General features: G+C 40.0%; 1 protein-coding gene across 1 annotated transcript in view; it reads left to right on the forward strand.

Annotated features, from left to right (window-relative positions):
- The window catches only part of HTRA1 (HtrA serine peptidase 1), a 46,809-nt gene extending 30,749 nt beyond the window's left edge, over window positions 1–16,060 (forward strand). The window contains exons 4-9 of the mRNA XM_039482223.1: window positions 9,251–9,445; window positions 10,188–10,220; window positions 11,569–11,683; window positions 11,828–11,885; window positions 12,308–12,403; window positions 14,872–16,060. Of these exons, the coding sequence (XP_039338157.1) occupies window positions 9,251–9,445; window positions 10,188–10,220; window positions 11,569–11,683; window positions 11,828–11,885; window positions 12,308–12,403; window positions 14,872–15,040 (666 nt within the window). The 3' untranslated portion in view covers window positions 15,041–16,060. The remainder of the gene's footprint in view (window positions 1–9,250; window positions 9,446–10,187; window positions 10,221–11,568; window positions 11,684–11,827; window positions 11,886–12,307; window positions 12,404–14,871) is intronic.
- Window positions 16,061–19,058: the final 2,998 nt, after the last annotated feature.

Consider the following 19,058-nt stretch of genomic DNA (forward strand, 5'->3'; position numbering starts at 1 on the left):
AAGTAAGTAAACAAAGCATCCCGACCGCCAGTGGCTTACCCTGACGGGCTGGGAGCCAAAGTTTTCCAACCCCTGAAATATAGGGTCGGTTTATGAAAGGGTCATACAGTTCTTGCTATTTTTACCTATCCATTTTGGGGAGTCGGCTTATAAACAAACGGGCTAATGAGCAAGTATATATGATATGTAATATTTGGGAAAATAATTCCAAACACATGATACTCAATGGACCAGAGAGATCTGGAAAGCAGTAATGCTGAAAAAGGTCTAAGAGTGGTAGCAGCCAGCTTACTGGATATGCACAGGCAGAAATCCTGTCTCAGACTGGAGAAGCAATAGTGTGTTTTCTGTGGCACTGGTGAGACTGCAGCTCGAATGCAACATCTCAAAATTGTTGCCAAATTGGAGGGCTTTCAGAGATCAGCAACAAAATGATTTATGAGCTAGATGGCTGACTTATAGGGAGCATTTTCTGACAAATATTTACGGTTCGGTTACATGATTGCATATAGCTGCCTTCAAATATTTGGAAGTTGTAAATGCCAAGGAAGGAGAAGCTTTTAGGGTGGTCTAATGGGTAGTAACCAGGACTAGCATAGCACAGGAAAAGTAAGGTGGTATAACAAGTAGAGTTTCCTAATGACAGGGTTGGTTAGATTGTCTTCCCAGCAAAACCAAACTGGGCAAAGCACTTGGGATTGTCGGCCTAATCCTGTGCTCAGTCAATGCGGGCATGAAGGCCAAAAGCAGTGGAAGCAAGATCACTTTTGCTGCTCCGTGTCAAAACTGAGGCGAGCTCCTGAAGACTGCATGCCCTAGAAGTGAACTCTGTGGCAGGTTTCTCAGCTCACTACACAAGGGAGCAATGTGGGTGGGCCGTGGGTGTACACTCTGGGAGCCAACCCCCCCAACGTAGGAGCTCAACACTGGGCCACTTACACCATCCTCTGTAATTGCAGCTATGACATGGCTACATGGGCTCAGTGTTCTCATTCATCAGCACCACCCCAGTCATTTGGGCTTTGCTTCATTGGCAAGATGCGGCCCATAAACTAGGGAGCAATGCTGCATTGGCAGCAGGAAATGGGTAGATTACATTAAAGGTCTTACATCTGTATTTTCTCTCATAAACTTCCCTCAAACCTACTCATTATTGCACTTTAAAGTAAATAAGAACTTTTGCCCTCATTTCTCTCTCTCCTTTTTGCTTGCCTTTCAATCCGATTTCACTTTCCTTGAAGCACCACAGTTTGTGTCAGTGGGCAGAGGGGATTTGGCTTTCTCTGTGTGCACAAGGAGGAAGCAGTGTGTGGAGGAAGAAGAAAAGCAACCTTTTTTTCTGTTATAAATATTTTAATAGCCAGCATCTTTGAAAACAAACTAATTAAGCTTCAGATGTAAGCAACTTTTAAAAACACATGTGTAATCAATGCTTATTTTACTTTGGAATACATAACTGAATACTATAAAGCTTCCTTGCAGGAGTCTACCACTAGAAAACCCTCATGGTAGTTCCAGGAGATCTTAAATGACACACACAAAAGAAAGATGTCATGGGGGAGGAACAAAGGCAATCCATGAAGTGCTTTCAGGTGGCAGTGCAGGTGATTTATTGTTTTTAGGTTGCGATAATACCCACCACGTGCTAGGCTTTATCAAACAGAGGAAGACCGTTTTCCTGCAATATTTGTATGAGAATCCAGGAGTATGTTCTCGGGGGATGGATCTGAGGACCTGTCTTTTGTCAGTTCCTTTGTCAGTAGAAATTAGGGTGGTGTGTTTTTTTTTCATATGAATGCAAAGTGAAAGATTTGTATGAAAATAGAACCATGTAGCATGGGCTACTTTCTTTCTAAGACCCACTGTTTGCTAAAATAGCAAAGCAAGATGTTTCCAATTACATGTTCAAAAAAAGAACATAAAGTATATTAAGCTGTCTCTTATGAGAGACCAATAAGTAATTCCAATGGACTGTATGTTTCACAGTTCTTGTAACCAGCGATGGCTCCAGGCACCAGCGCTCCAAGCGCGTGCCTGGGGCGGCAAGCCGCGGGGGGCACCCTGCCGGTCCCCACGAGGGCGGCAGTCAGGCAGCCTTTGGCGGCTTGCCTGCGGGAGGTCTGCCAGTCCCGCAGATTCGGCGGCAATTTGGCGGCGGGTATGCCGAAGCCGCAGGACCAGTGGACATCCTGCAGGCATGCCACCAAATCCGCGGGACCGGGGACCTCCCACAGGCAAGCCACCGAAGGCAGCCTGTTTGCCGTGCTTGGGGCGGCAAAAAAGCTAGAGCCGCCCCTGCTTGTAACACCTTTCTTTGAAAGGAAACAAGTGAAAGACAAGTACAAATTTTTTCAAATCAGAGTGTTTCTCTTCCCCGCCTACCCCCCCATATTTAATTTCTGCCTTATCAAGTTCCCCCTTGCCTTTATACTTTCCATCTTTCCTCACTTCCTTTTTCTCCTTCCCAATCTTAAGACTTGAACTTTCCTTTTCGCCTTTTTCTTGTTTCACTATCAATATAGTAATTTGTTTGGATGCTGAGCCTGCAGTTACCCTAGCACAGAGGATTAGTATACTGGATACAGTTATGCTCCTGTTTCAGTATTAATTCTATTATATGTTTTAGGGTTAACGTTTATATTTTGTTAGATGATATAAATCCCAATGACATCATGAAATATTTTTGTTCTTTGTGCAAGCTCATCAGATTTTATCTGATGGAAATTTTTTAAAATATGTGAAAATGCTACACGCTGTGAAACTATCCAAAATTGGAAGTATTTTGTTTCTTTGGCATTTTGTCAAGGAATTCATAGATTGTAAAGGACATTTCTTGTTTTAATATGGTAAGGCTTTTATGTATTTTGGTGTAATTTAGTCTGCAAGTTTAATTGAATTCCATATTTATAATAGAAAGGCAGTTCCCAAGACTTTCAGAGTTATATATTTTGCAAAAGTTTAAATGACAACTGAATTTGTAGATGCAAATATACAAGCATCTGTTTCTTTTCCACTTAAAAACAAATTAAGGCACTATATGTCACATCTCAGCATAAATCAGAATGTTGTCCCGTCTTCACTGATTTATGGAGCTCCAAAACCCCTGTGTGCAGATTCATCACATTCCTTCCGTAAATTTAGCAGATTATAGAACAAAGAGATAAAAGTCAACACACTTTTCCCCACACAGATGCATTAACATGTCTTAAGGTTTAAGTTCTAACTGAAATATGTTTCTGATTGGGGTTAAAAAGATAAGAGATGACAGTCCAGTGTACTAGCCAAATTCTGACTATGGTTATTACAGTCTGCCTGTCTAGATTTCCTTCCCTTAGTTTCAGGGTCTGATCCTTAGCTGATACAATTTGGCAAAACTCCATTGACTTCAGTTGATATGGCTCCATTGCCAATTTACACCAGCTGAGGATCTGGCTGTCAGTAGGGTACAGAGTTTGTCATCCTTATGATGAAGTTACCATTGGGTAGTGTTACTGTGCATAGCTGAACAGCTGCTGAAATCCACTGAAGAGAGAGAGAGAGAGTTGCATTTCAGTGATGGGTGAAAGGATTCATTGGTGAATGAAAGTAGTGGGATGCAAACTCAGTCCTGTAAAGCCAGCATGGAACTCACATTATACTCAGTGGGAGTTCTGTGCATCACAAGTTTGTAGGGTTGAACCCATAGCCTGTAAAATGTGCAAAGTAGTGGGATGAAAAGTGCTAAGATATTTTTGCTAACTGATGGTTTAGCCTATGAGAAGGTGTAATCTTGAATTATGGGTTACATGATTAGTCATATGTTAGTTTGCAGACTGTACACACGCATGTTTATATTGTTGTGTTAACACAGAGTTGCCTGAGGTCACACAGTGAGTCACTGGCAGAGGTGGAATTAGAACGGCAGTGTTTGTTTGCCTTTCAGCTGTGTGCTTTATTCACTGCATTATGTTGCAAGGCAGATGAGTTAGCCCAGGATTTTATTAATCATCATGGCATATCTGTAGTTAATTTAAAGTGATTATCTCCGATAGACTGTTTTGTTACAGTAAGCTGATCTACCACCAGCTGGTGTTAGGTAAAAAGAAAAATGAATCAATTTATTAATTGTTTTATAAGTCCCATAGACACAAGTGCTTAAGCTTTAATTACTAAGTGTTGTCTTCATACTCCAGCCGTCATGAAATGCTTGTTAACTGAAGCTTGTGGAGGGCACCTTTTATTTTGTTTCAACTACTGAATTATAAGATACCTTGTATTTTATAAGACTTCTCTTGCAGTCTGGAACAAGATACTTTATGTGGACCAGGTGTACCGTACACATCTTACTATTCATTACTAACTAGGTCTAGTCATTTTAATCACACTTTTCCCTAGTTCCAGCTGATAATTTTTACCACTTGGATTAAATTATTGTTTGTTTTCAAGAAGTGAAATGCTGCTAATTGTCACTGTGGCTGCTAATTTTTTTTTAAATATTTTTTTTTTTTAAATCCCCAGGAACATAAAGATGACATACCATAGGTAGCTTACAAAATCGATTGCCTATAATGCATGAGTTTACACATACTGACACTTAGCAATTACTATCTCATTTTTAAAAATAAATTAACATTTGCATAATACTGTAGGTGCCTGTGACACTATACTGAGAAATTAAAGGTAAGGAGTAACATTCTGAAAAGTATAATTGATTTTCAGCAATCTGAAAGTCTTGGGCTCCTTAGCCATTTAGGTGCTTTTGAAAACTTTACCTAGGATTCTTTGCAGTCTTGGGTCCTTGCAATGAGCTCTGCATGGATGGTCCTCTACATCCACAGAGCCTCATTAAGGGTAAACATTAACTATGGAAGCAGATGCAACTTCAGTAATTTTGACAAATAATAATAATGAATCAAATTTTGTAGTTACAGACCATTAGCTCAAAATGCTTTCTCTTCAAGTACACAGCAGTCTCTTCTACAAACACCCTGTATAGGGAACACATGCTTTTCAAAACCATGTTTCATAATGTGTGCAGAGAGAAACAATTTTTTGAGTTTGTTTTTTTGTTCTAAGCCAATGAAAGGTTAGTCTAACTCTTTCCAGAAGGCCTGTTGAATCACACAGATGATCCACAGCCAATCCATACAGTGTTAGACTCTGAACTGAAGTTTAACTAATATGGGCCCAGGCTTGAAAACTCAGCACAATTAAAAATAATTGCACTAGTCAGTGATTGCTTATAATGTATTTTCTTTCTACTGCCAAATTTCACTTTGGCTACAAAAATGTTTATACAGGAATATTTTATAAAACTCTGAAGTATCAACAAAAATCTTTTTTTTTTAAACATTAACTGAAGAAAATATTGTCTATTCAGATTTTATTTTGGTCAGTTTCTTTTTTTTATCTGTTTTTAAATAGCCCCCTGCTCTAAAAGTACCGTACAACATACCACTAAAAGTTTGTGCTCTAATTGGTTAAGTCTGAAGTAGGCTGAAATACAAACATAGGGCAAATTTATGCTTCTACAAAAGGGGAACTAGGCAGAGAGGGAGGTATGACGCTACCAGAGCAACAGCATCTTGACTTTATGCTGTAAAGGTCATAAGCCATTTAGGGGAGTGTGCTCAGCAGTGGCATTTCCACCACCGATAGCAAAAAGAGGAGGTAGGACTATGATCCTGTCACCATCCAGACTGTACCCCGCTGGAACTGCTAGCACAGCTGACATTACACACACTTTGTGCTTCTCAGTGCAGCCAGTCAAATTATGGCTGCCCCATGCACGTTGCATTGTATTGGTGAGGTTCTCTGTGAATACCAGATGAATCTGTATTCATGGCCCTTATTTGACCCATAGATAGTGCTTGTTTAATTATACTGTATTTTAACTTCCTAAAAGTGTTTCCTCAAAACATGATTAGAAAGCAAACTTCCTCCCTTGCTGTGTTGCCTATTTCGTTGCCTACCCAGATGAATCTCTTTAGTCAGCAGCTGGTTAATTATTTTCTTGCTGTCTTGAAACTGCAGAAGATGCAGTATCTTATCCTGTTTTATGGGTTTGGCACTCAGTTTTATTAAAGCAATATGCTCATCTCAGTAAAACTTTGTTGGTAGAACTGAAATGCAGTTAGATAAAAGGATATAGTGAGTCAAGCTTTAACTGTGAAAGCTGCGACTGCTGTTTTCATTGTAGCATATATGGACCTGATCACTGTAGTAATGGAAGCGTTTTTATTTTCTTGTTACAAATACTTAATATTTTCCAGAATATACACTTTATGAAATAAAACCCTAACTGAAAAATACCAAGCAAAATATTCTTGAGAGATTTGTATATTTTGTAGTCTTATGCTAGGGATTTTTTTCTCAGTCCCAAACTAAGAAATTATGATGAAATTATTGATGAATGAAAACTATTAAGGGTCTGACTCCAGAAACTAGCTGTAGCCAAATTTCCAAAAGTGACCAGTGATTTTTGGGTGCCTTGTGTTTTGGGTGCTCAACGCAAAGATACCTGGAAGGGGACTGTTTTTCAATAAATGCTGAGCCCTGAATATCAGGCCCTTTAAGGTGTCTCAAATTGAGCTTCCCAAAATAAAACATCCAGAATAACTGGCCTGTTTTGAATATTTAGCTGCTGCTTGAGAACAAGGAAGTGAATCTTAAAATGGACTGAGGAAGGAGGAAGCCTATTTTAAAATTACGCCTAGCAAGCAGGTTACTCCTCTCAGGTCCGCGTATGTGAGACTTCTCCTATTTTATTTATCTGATTTCCCTTTTCCCTCATCCTACCAATCAACAGTATAACTCCTGTATCATGCTCTTGTAACAAAATCAGTGTAGTTTCAACTAGATTTCAGAAACCTAGGCCCTTGGCCTGTGAACATTTACGTATGAGCTCAGCTTTAGGTGCTTGAGTTAGGGCTGCTGCCTGAAGGTACAAAAAAGGGACGTCCGCCCCCTTAGGTACAAAAAAACAGGACATCTACCTATTTGTCTGCCCCTCAGACTCCACTTAGGGCTGCCACCTCTGAGGCGCAGAAGTCCAGGACATTTGTCTGACACCTCTGGGCATCGTCTCCTCATCCCATCCCCAGGAGATGGTGTCCGCCCTCATGGAGTCTTGCTCCTGGAGCTTTCCTGGGCACTGATCTCACCAAGCTGAATGTGGCACTGGCCGGATATACCCCACTCCCACCTGGCTATGATCCCCATAGCCAGTACTATGTAGCGGTGACTAGATGCTGCCAGCCCTGAGCTCCCTCTGTCCACTTGCTACTCCCAAGCTATCCTTTCCCAGTGGTTCCCAGACACTTTGGAGCCAGAGCTCCCTCTGTGCAGGCACTGCTATCTTGTGGGGTCTCCTGCTACAGCCACTCAGGGCTGAGAGGCAGCGGAGTGCAGCTACCAAAACCTGAGAATTTTCATGTTCCAGGAGGACCTGCAGCAACGCTTTTTTTTTTTTAAAGGGGGTAGGGTGGGGAGATTAACCTGGAAAAACTGGGGTTGGTGGCAACCCTACTGTGAGTAATTCATTGACCTCAATGGGACCTGTTGGATGATCAAATTAAGTACACGCATAAGTGTTCAAAGTATCAGGGCCATGCTTACAAAATGTTAAACATCTTCCAAGAACCAAAGAGCTAGTAAAATTATGGAGAGCAACAAAATGGAGATTTAAATAGTTACTCAGCCTAGCCCTTTCTTAATATCGGTTTGACTTAAAAGTATTTTTATAATAAGTATAACTCGGGGGATAAAAATCCCACCCACCATGCCTTCTTTGTAGGTGGATGCTGTTGAATAAAGAATATGGAAGTTGAGTGACCGTTTCAAAATGAACTCTAATACAGGGGTCTCTTGAGAACCTAAAGTAATCCACAAGTTACTGCTGCCTTAGAATTTCAGTAACAGTCACCCAAATATGGCTCCTGTTGAAGGGAGAGAAGGGGTGGAAACAAGATGGGACCCATATATTTCCTTTTATATAAATAAACGTGAGGTTGGCTAAGGGGCCAATCTTCTCCAGTTGCCATATGGGAATAGTCATCCTGACAGGGCCCATCTGTGTTCCTGCCCTAGGATAGCCAGCCAATTCAGTCTCTCCCCAGATGTTAGTCAGCTTGGGAGGAACCTAGTCTTATCTCTCAAGCCAATACATTGGAAAAGCACTGCATGTGCCTTCACTGCCTTCATTCTCCACAGCCCAATTACCATATGTGTCAGTTGAGTGGCTAGAGCCACTGTCTTCACCTACAGGGTGGGGTGTATTACCAGCCATGCCAATTTGCTGCTGATAGTTTACCATGGATACTGCTTGGGCCTGGATTTGGTTCACTGAAAGCAGAGTGAAATGAATTCTTCAGAAGTGGAATCCTCATGGAAATGCCTGGATCTCATGGATGTTAGAGTGGGTGTTCTTTGGCTCAGTGCAATCTCAGTTAGCGAAAGCAATAGCAGGTTTACTGGCATAGGGTTACTAGCCTAGAAGTTAGGAAGCATGTTGGGGGTATCTTAGATTGTAAGATCTTTGGACAGAGACCTTATTTTTGTTCCGTGTTTGTACAGTTTTTGTCACAAAGAGGTGCTGGTGCATGACTGAGACTTCTAGATGCTACCATAATACAAATAATAATACTATAAAAGCTTTATTAATAATGTCCCTTCAGAAGAAGAACTTGACATGTCTATTAGTCCCATTATTATTGACATGTCAGGGAGGAGATAGGGTTAATTATGTTCCAGATTTCCCCAAATTTATAGGACGGAGTAGCTGTATCTGACTTAATCTCCTCATCAGAATAGAAATTACTTTTATCCACCTGTATGTTTGGTTATGTACCTTAACTCTACTTTGTATTTTATTTTTCAGTATTATTAAGCACTGCATGTATTTTATTTTATTATTTTACATCTGCAGCTGTTTTGCTAATTTATTTCAAGAAGCTGTCAGACACAAGTCCAAACCTGGTGTGTTCAGATATTTGCCTTGGAGAGCAGTGTATAAATATTCATTTATTTTGTAATTGCTTTTCATTTAATGGCTATTCTATGTGGAAAAAAGAAATGTTGTTATCTGAAGAGCAAACCCCTTAGATTTAAAGCTCATGTAGGTATTGTTTATATAGTCACACACAATCCCTGGTGATAGCAGAGCATGTTTCTTCCTTTTTTTTTGTTAAATCAGTTTGTTTGTGTTTCAGTTGTATAGATTTTATTTGCAAAAGAATATCTTACGATGATTCTGACCATAATTTATGCATAGGGTAAATTGCCAGTTCTGCTGCTTGGTCGATCTGCAGACTTGAGGCCTGGAGAATTCGTGGTTGCAATTGGAAGTCCATTTTCACTCCAAAACACGGTGACTACAGGGATTGTTAGTACTACCCAGCGTGGAGGAAAGGAATTAGGGCTTCGGAACTCTGATATGGACTACATTCAGACGGATGCAATTATCAATGTAGGTCACTTCTACACAGCTGAATAGCCCTTGTTCCATTCAATGTAGACTTCTGACTCTAGCTGCAGCTACAAGTTTGTCAACCATTTTCCCAAAGAAAAGTGGGTTTTGCTGGATTTTATTGTTTAAAAGGATTTTTATCAGTATGAACATGGACAACTGCCATGGCAACAGTATTGTTTATTTTTTAAAAGTCCCTAAAGGGACAATATCAAGTAATTAATCATAAAATATCTGACCTAACTTGGAATTGTTTGAATTTGTAAAGAGTATGCCCTGGATGCTAAATAGCATTTAAAAATTCATCACGCTGTCACCAAGACATTTAAAAAAAAAAATATCCAAGCTTGTGTATATGTGGGACCATGGCAAAGCAATATGTTGACGTCTATGTTCTTGCACTTGGCCTCAAGAGCTGTTGTCCTGGCCCTGGGAGTTAGGTTTGATAGTTAACAATACTACGTAAACTGTTAAAGTCTTCTGTGTTTCTATGTTTTTTTTCTTAAACTTCATTGGCAAAAGAATTAAAAACTCAGTTTTGAAAAAGTTGAACTATAAAGGGGTACGGTTAGGGGGGGATATTGTTTGCGATTCTGAAGGGGTGCCATTGTGCTACTATTTTATAGAAAGTGGAAAATAACTATAGAAATATTCAATATTTCTTTTAAAATACTTAAATTTGTGCTTGTAGTAACTTCATGGAAACAGATATTGAAATATAATCTGTCCAATTTATTTTCAGTATGGAAACTCCGGAGGACCTTTAGTAAACCTGGTAAGGGTTTCTTTTAAAACAAAATTCTTTAAGTTTGTGTGTTTTATTAACCTGACCATTCTTTAAAAGAAATTTTTTAACTTTCTTTTTATTGTTTTTTATATAGAACATAAACACATAATGAAATAAAACATATATAAATATGTGCACAAGATGGAAAAACCAATATAAATAACAAAATTCATTGTTCCAAAAGAAATTTGCCAAAGAAAGTGATTCAGTTCTGATGATAACTGGCTGACTGTACAAACGTGGCAGGGTGCTTACTAATCGCTCATCAGTGTTTATATTGGCCAGTCACATGATATTCTTGGAGTTCAGTATTCCAAGTGTTTGCCATTTGCATAGTTTAAAATGAGTGTAATGCCCAGTATGTTTGCTGATGCCATGCAAAAGGTAATATTAAACATACATTTTACGTTTAAGAAGTAATTGCACTTGTCATAAAGTATGTAAGCTCTTTGCAAATCAAAGTTAAGTTTAATGGTATCCATATGTATTGTCCCTTCATAGTGCATTTCATCACTGTGATAGGGCAGAAAATCGCCACTCTGGATCAGGGCAGGAAGGAGTCAGTGGTTTGTTTTACAGTCAGATGCTGACTTGACCCAGCCCAACAACTGCTGGCAAACTCAAGTACAATTTTGTCTTCTGGGTATTTCCAAACATTTAAGACTAAAGTTGTGGCCTAATTCTGTCATCCTTCCAGCATAGCCAGACAATGTATGCTTGGAGTTCCTCACTATGGAGAAGCTACTTAGTCTGTGTCAGCACAATTTTACCTTGAAAAATATATAACAAGATTGACAGAATATTAAAGTTACTTTTGGCCTACCACACTGTACAAGTTCAGCAATGACAGTGAGACATTTTAGTATTTCCATTTAAGGGCCCAGTACCCGAGAAAGTTACTCATGCTGAATATAGGGTGCCACTGAAATAAGCAAATTGAAAATAATGGGACTAATTGTGCAATAAGTTGCTGTTTATTGCGAGTAAGAGCATTCCCAGATTCTGATCTTGACTATGCTGGTGTAAATCTGGAATAGTTATATTGGATTTTAAGGTAGTTACTCTAAATTTACAGCAGTGAAACTTGTATCAGAATGTTGTCCATAGACTTTCTAATTATGGCAAAATCTTTGAGTTTAAACTTTAAAATATAAAGTTGTTAAACCTTGAAAAAATGAGTTTAAGCCAAGTTTAGTGGCTAATAAATTAGCTTCACAATACTTTGCATATACCTTATTAATTTTCTTTGTGACTGCTTGCAGAAAATCTTCCCTTGCATTGTTTCTTCCTCATGGTGTTTCATGTTTACTAACATACTTTTTTTTTATTTCTCCAGGATGGTGAAGTGATTGGAATTAACACTTTAAAAGTTACAGCTGGAATCTCATTTGCAATTCCATCTGATAAAATTAAAAAGTTCTTAACTGAATCACATGACAGACAAGCTAAAGGTATTGTACTGTACTGTTTTTAAAAAATGGGCACGTCACACAATAGGGAACCAATATCAAAATATTTGGTTATCTCTGTGTTTAAGACCACCAGGACTTCTCATAAGAACAATAAGTCAAGATTTTCTTTTCTCTTTCTAACAGGAAAAGCAATAACTAAAAAGAAATACATTGGCATTCGAATGATGTCACTCTCTCCTAGGTGAGTAAAGATACATTCTTTCCTCCACCTATAATTTTATTTAGATGTGGCCATTCCCACAAATTTTGCTTCTGTCACATTGAAATGGATTATTGTAATATGCTTCACAAGGAGCACCTGAAGATCTACAAATAATGGCCTGATATTTTCATTACTTCTGTTCTCGTCTATTTGTTGCCAGTAGAAGATACTTATTAGTATTTTACAGGATGCAGATTTCTAAACAAGTGTAAAGTTTTAAAATCTTGTCAATTCTTTAGGAATCTGAACTGAATTGTACCATATGTGACCTCAGTATGTATAACATACCATAGCAAATAAAGGTTAAGTGATTGAGGTTTATTAATCCTTGTAGTTTAACTTCCTTATAAGTGAAATGACTTTCTGTCAAAATAATTTTAAATTGGTGTCACTTTTTTCAGCAAAGCTAAAGAGCTGAAGGAACACCATAAAGACTTTCCTGATGTTGTTTCTGGGGCCTATATTATTGAAGTAATTCCAGATACGCCAGCTGAAGCGTAAGCAAAAGGACTTTTTTCCCCCCTTTTTCTTTTCTTTTTCTTTTTTTTTTTTCTAACAGCAACCATCAGCGTAAGGAATTGATAATGAGATGCTTTCACCCCTACGACAAGTTTGACTATGCTTAAATCAACCAAACTATTGCCATCTGACAACTGTTTTGGCTGTTTAAATGAAAGGAGTTGGTGGTTTGAGTCCAGTCCCTTGTGGGCAGTCCTCTATATCACAAAAAAGACTATGACAGTGGAGCCCTTGTCACAGATCTCAGCAGAGAGGTTAAGCATGGAGTGGACATGCTGGCTAAATCATCCTTTCACTGCTAGAGATGATCTCACCAGGTCATGATTGGGACATACATTGGTAGGGCAGTTTGGGGAAACTTGTGCTTCTGCTGCCTGGGTGATAGTGTGTTTCATGGTCAGAGAATGTGTCCATCTAGCACCTTACATGGGCATTTAATTCTCATGATTCACTTGGTTAACTTAAAATAAATAAATAAACTATTTAATTCAGGTGGGTGAGGAGAGAGTTTATCAAGAACATGAAATTCAAGATCTTTTATGGGAAAAGAGCAAAGGTTATTGTGCAGCACACGTGGGGTAAGAGGCATGTATGTGCAAAACACATTAGAAAATTAACATTTCATGGCACACATTTTTAATAATCTGTGTTCAAAGAAGGGAAGAGGGCTGGCTGGCATCTCTGGAGCGGAGTGAAAGCAGTTTGGGTGCCTTATCCTTAACCAATCATGGTTAGGTTTCTAACATCTGTTACAGGTGCTTTTTGTTTTGTAACTAACATTTTTGAAAGGTAACGCTCAGTCAAAGCACTGATCTGTGCCTGCAACCTGAGTCTCCCTTAAACTATTGGAGGAATAATCTAGTTCATTGTACTGTAGTGTGGGGTTTGCACTTGTCTTGACCTGAGTGGATGACACTTGGCTGTATTTGGGATGAGAAAGTGAGCCTGCATTTGGAGAGCATGTTCTGTAGTGTGGGAGTGACAACGGTTAGCAAAGAGACAGAAGGGAAATTAGAGAGATAGGAGACAAGTAATGTAGGATAGTAACTTAGGAGTTCAGAATCGCATTGATATTAACGTGTTGATCATTAGGGGTGGTGGGCAATACCCATCAATAACCCCCTACAGACAACTCTATTGATGAAATTTGTATATACTTTGATTTGGGCTGGGTTTTTCACTGACATTTTGTGGTGTGTGTGTGTGTGTGTGTGTGTGTATGTGTGAGATATCCACTCAAAACAGTTCTTGCTGCCACAAAATTCTATCAGTCTTTTTAATTGAGAGAAGGGTCCCGTTGCACCTACACACGACGACCAAAATATTCCAGTCTGACTCGTGATTTTTTTCGTTGCCCAACTTGAGAACCATAAAGGAGTCTGTTTTCAGAAAGTGCTGAGCCACCTGGCCTCTGAAAATAAAGCCCATTTAAGGTGTTCTGATTAGGGCACCAGAAATCTTAGCCAAGGCATGTAGCTTGAGAGAAGCACTCGGGTAAGACACTTCTCTGTGACTGGAAGAGGCGTATTATTACTGTGTGGTTGTGTAAAGATTATGCTCAGAGGTTGAATCATGTCTGATCTGGTTACTGGGGTTAGTATTTCCATGACTTGGTGCCAGAGTTTTGTGCATGACAGGGCAAGCCAATATGGTATGTACAATATTTCCCTTCCCCACTCCTGTTCCTTAGTCCCAGCTGCAGTCTTAGCCAGCTCTTGTGTATAAAATATGAAAGGGACTGAGCACAGACTGTGGAGGATCTGAAGTAGAAAGAGCCTCAATCTGACTTCTCTAGTCCCCGTCTATATGTATTACCTGTTGTCTTTTTACATTGTAAGCTCTTGGGGCAAGGACCATCTTTTTTGTTTTGTGTTTGTATAGTACCTGGGATGAAGAGGTCCTAGTCCATAACTGGTGCTCCGAGGTGTTATTGCAATAAAAATAATAATGGGTGGAATAAATCTGCATCCCACTGAGTCCATGTGTAATAGATCTACATTATTCTCCATTTTAGTTTTGAATCATTTGAGATGTAATTGAGCCATCAAAGCTATGTATAGAGAACAGTGTGGGATACTAAATATGCAGGTCTGTTAAATGATACAGGTCCCCTACTGGAGTGGGCTGAGATGCGGATGGAAATATCTGCCATGTGTACCTGCCACTGTACACAGTGTTGCTCCGATGGAATTGCTCCTAAATTGTATAATTGAGTGAAAGGTTTGAAGACTTCCATGCTGAAATAAAACTCCTTTGTCTTAACTATCTGATACACGTCACCACATAACTCATCTAACCGGTGGTTGTTTCTATGCATCTCAGATTAGAATCCGGTCCTTTGAATGTCAGTCTTGGTGAATTGTGAGCATTCAGTTCTCTTTCTCAGTAGCATTATGAGGAGGATAAAATGGCAGTTGTGATAACGTATCCCTTTTTTGTATTTTAGTGGTGGCCTGAAAGAAAACGATGTGATTATAAGCATCAATGGACAGGGAATAATCTCAGCCAGTGATGTCAGTGACATTATTAAAAAGGACAATACTCTGAATATGGTTGTACGCAGGGGCAATGAAGATATTATGATAACAGTGGTTCCTGAAGAAATTGACCCTTAATCAGAAACATGAGCTGGATTTCATGTTTTCTTTTAGCAACAGTGGACTGCTTATGTTATGACTGTGCTGGTACAGGAAACATTAGACTTTTGACCAACATTCTGCTTGTTCAAAAGAATAGTATTGGCCAACAACACCAATGTAATGCCACAGATATTCCAGATGATAATTTTTTCCTTCTGTATTTTATGTATGCAATGTATTCTTTACTGGCTAACACAACTGTTACTGCTTAAACAGTCAACATTTTTTTTTCCTCTGTGTCACTCTTTCAACTAAGACTTCAACAAAACAAAATTCATGCACACAATGTGTGTTGTGGTATTCAGGTATAAATAGAATAGCTGTTCCTTTAACTGGAAAATGCCATTGTAATAGAATTTTGGGATAAAAAAACACAGTTGGAAAAATGTTGGCTTGTAAACCAAAAATAATAATAATCTTTTTCAGAATCCATGCAGAATTTTTACTACTTCAGTCTTTTCCTAGTGTTATTAAAATAATTCTACAGTATTTTTTCTGGTGTCATTCATTTTGCCTCATGTAAGTTGTTGGATGTTTTACTTTTGAAATGTACCAAATATCTAGCTGAAACTATTTCTTGATGGACTTATTTCCTCTGTCATTGAGCCAAAACAATTTTACTTTTCAATGTATTCTTAGTTTCCTATATACTATCACCGAAGTCTAAGGTAAACATCTGAAGGAAACAAAGCCTAGTGTTTGCACTCTGGTTTCTTAGCTTAGTCTTTAGCTATAGTATGTCAGCTATCCTAGGAGGGCAGGCTTCCATGTACAATTATTTTTTTACCATATTTTCTCTTTAAATTTAATTATAATGCAAACAGTGTCTGAAACACTTCTCCTTCAGCAGAGTTCCTCAACTGTGAGTCATGAACCAGTGCTGGTCCAGGTATAGCTATGTGGTCTCATTTTGCTATCTCTTCTTGTTCCAGCTGATAAATTTGAATAAAAGACCGCTATAATGCATGGAAAATTTTCATATTTCTTTTTCAAGTATGCAATTTCTGCTGCTTGGGGTTGTGAATAAGAGGTGGTTTTGAGACACTGTTAAGATGTGGTTTATTCTGTACAGGTTATTATATCCATCACCTTTTTGCTCTCTTCTCGCCCCCAGTGTGTGCAGTGGACTGTTTTGGAATTTTTTAAATACATACACATATGTTACTGTATGTATGTTAGAGAAGGAAAGATCAAAGAAATACACCTTGCATTTGGAGTGAAAGGGGGCGAGGTTTGCGATGGTCCATAGTACTTGGGGGAGTTCATTACAGTCTGTGGATGGATCTTGAGAGAGTTAGGAAAATGAACCACTGGCCTACAAGAACTGTGTAGAAGACTCTTCCCTTTTTGACAATCAATAAAGAGATCATTTTGCCCCTGCAGTAGTTTGCCATCCTCACTTTAAAGAAGTTTCTCTGTAGCCCCAACACATGACTAGGTGCAAAATATGACTGAAACTGGGTTCACCCCTATTTAGGCAATAGATTTTGACCTTGAATCATCCATCCTTGTTGAGCATAATGTTCCATGTTTGGGCACAGGCTGTAGAATTTTGGGGCATTCTGCACCAAAAAATAGAAATTCTGTGCACAATATTTTAAAATTCTGCAAGTGTATTTGTCAAATGTGGAGGCTCCAGCATGACATTGGGGAGCACAGGCCACTGGCTGCACAGAGGTGGGAGATCACTGTGCAGGCCACCCCCCACCCCCAGGACGTGGACTCGGGTGAGGCTGCGCCCAAGCCTGACGCTGGGCAAGGACTGGGCCTGCCCCAGAAACACCCTAGGGCCCTGCCCCTCTGTGCCAGGAGCACCAGGTGTGAGCAGGCAGGATCCATGTGTGGTGGGGAATCCAGGTCTGGGTTGAGAGGATTCTGTGGGGGCATTCTGGGTGCAGGCAGTTCAGTGTGGGATCTGGGTGCGGGAGGGATCTAGATGCACAAGGGCTTGTTGTGGGGGGTTCTGGGTGCAACAATAATGGGACTCTTCTGGGGGGGTCCAAGTGAAGTGGTTGAGGCTCAGCGTGGAGGGGTCTGGGGGCTGGGTGGGGAGAGTCCAGATGCTGGGGGAGTGGGGTGGGATTTTAGGGACGGCTGGTTGGGGCTTGATAGGATGGGGATTTGGGTGGGGGTGGCTCATCAGGGAGCTGCAGGGGGTGTGGGGCTCGCCATGGGTGGGAGGTTCTGGGTGCAGGGGGAGGTGGAGCTTGGCATGAGGGTCTGGATCTGGATGCATGGGGGTTGGGCTGTTGGGGGAGCAGCTCCCTGTACAGTGATCTCTTCCTCTGCAGATGAGGAATGACAGCTGTCGGAAGCTGTCGGAAGGGTGTTTGCAGAGCTTCCTACAGCCAGAGGAGAAATCTGGGGGTGGGGCTGACATGGCCCCAGATGCTGCACAGGGGAAGAGGAAGTCCTGTCCTCAGCCCAGCCGGGACTAGCAGCTGGTCCTGGTGCAGGGTAGAAGCCACCAGCTGGGTCTTCCCCAATCCTGCTCCCTACCGCACAGTGATTTACTTCTCTGCCAGCTGCCCTAGGCACCCAAAACATACTGCTGGGGAGGGTCGCATGATCACTGTTGTGGCTTCCCTTGACTTCCCCATCAGAAAATCATTTTTCTGCAGGAAAGCACAGAAATCTGCAGGGGACATAAATTCTGTGCATGCACAGTGGTGCAGAATTCCCTCAGGAGTAATATCTTTTAGAAAAACACGCAGTCTCAGTTTTAAAAATTGTCAGTGACAGAGAATTCACCATGACTCTTGAAAAGTTGTTCCATGGTTAATTACTCTTGCAGTCAAAAAATTAATTATTTCCAGTCTGAATTTGTCTAGCTTCAACTTCTAGGCATTGGATTGGGTTATGCCTCTCTCTGCTAGATTGAAAAGCCCATTATCAAATGCTTGATCCCTGTGTAGATACTTAGATTGTTATATAATAGCTATATCATTATTTCTAACCTGGTGTTCCCTCCGTCCGTTCCTGTATCCACCTCTTGTCTCTCATCATATAAATGGCTTATAAGCTCATTATGGTAGGCACCAACCATCCTTTCATTGTATGTGTACAATGCCTAGCACAATGAGGGCCCCAGGTGTGAAGCATCTGGGCTCTACCACACTGCAAATAATTACATATTTGTACACTTGTAGTTCAAGTTTGGACATTGGTTAGGAATTGGTTGACCATCAAGGTATTACTTGGTCCAACCACAGATGTCCATGTGCTATTTACAGGCAAACAATGGATTCAAACAGTGGATTGTGATTTTCGTGGTCAAGTTATGTATGAAGAACATTAAATTTGTGGCCTAACCATGTAGTTATCCAATGACCAGTGTCTCTAAACATATTCTGCCTTAGTGAACTCAAAGAGCTGCATTGAGCAGCAATGATATTCAAAAAGCGAATTATCTATATAGTCTGGCAATTTATGATATTCAAACAAATGGGAAAATGCCAGCCTTTGCAACTATAACAAGAGAAACTCTGAAACCCATAACTCTGACATGTGTTCCTTCTCTGAGTGGGTGTATTTCTTTTCCGTTTCAGCCAGCACATGACAAAACAACTGTAAGGAATATCCTGTTCCTGCATGAATCCTTATATCCCAAAACTGCTTCAGCACTTACTACATTGGATCTTCTTACATGATAGAATGATAACACAGGTGCAGAGCTCATTTCTGTGTTTGTGTCAAGCCTGCTCTTTAACATGACCCGACACCCAATTATATCTCTCCAACTTGTCAGTCACTGGGGTGGATCACAAATGAGTAATTTGGAAGGCATCTGCTTTAATCATTTGCCATGCCAAGCATGTGCTGTAGCTTTGCAGCACCCTGGAGCTCAAAGGCGGAAGGAATTTCAGATGGCAGTAATTCCCGCTGGTTTGCATTTTACTCTATTTCTACTGATACTGGATAATTCTATTGACATTCATCCGTTTGCTGAATTGCTGTTAAAGTAATAGATGAGAGATTTGCAGGCAGTATATAT

The sequence above is a fragment of the Mauremys reevesii genome, linkage group 7 (assembly GCF_016161935.1).
Source record: "Mauremys reevesii isolate NIE-2019 linkage group 7, ASM1616193v1, whole genome shotgun sequence".
Classification (NCBI taxonomy): domain Eukaryota; kingdom Metazoa; phylum Chordata; order Testudines; family Geoemydidae; genus Mauremys; species Mauremys reevesii.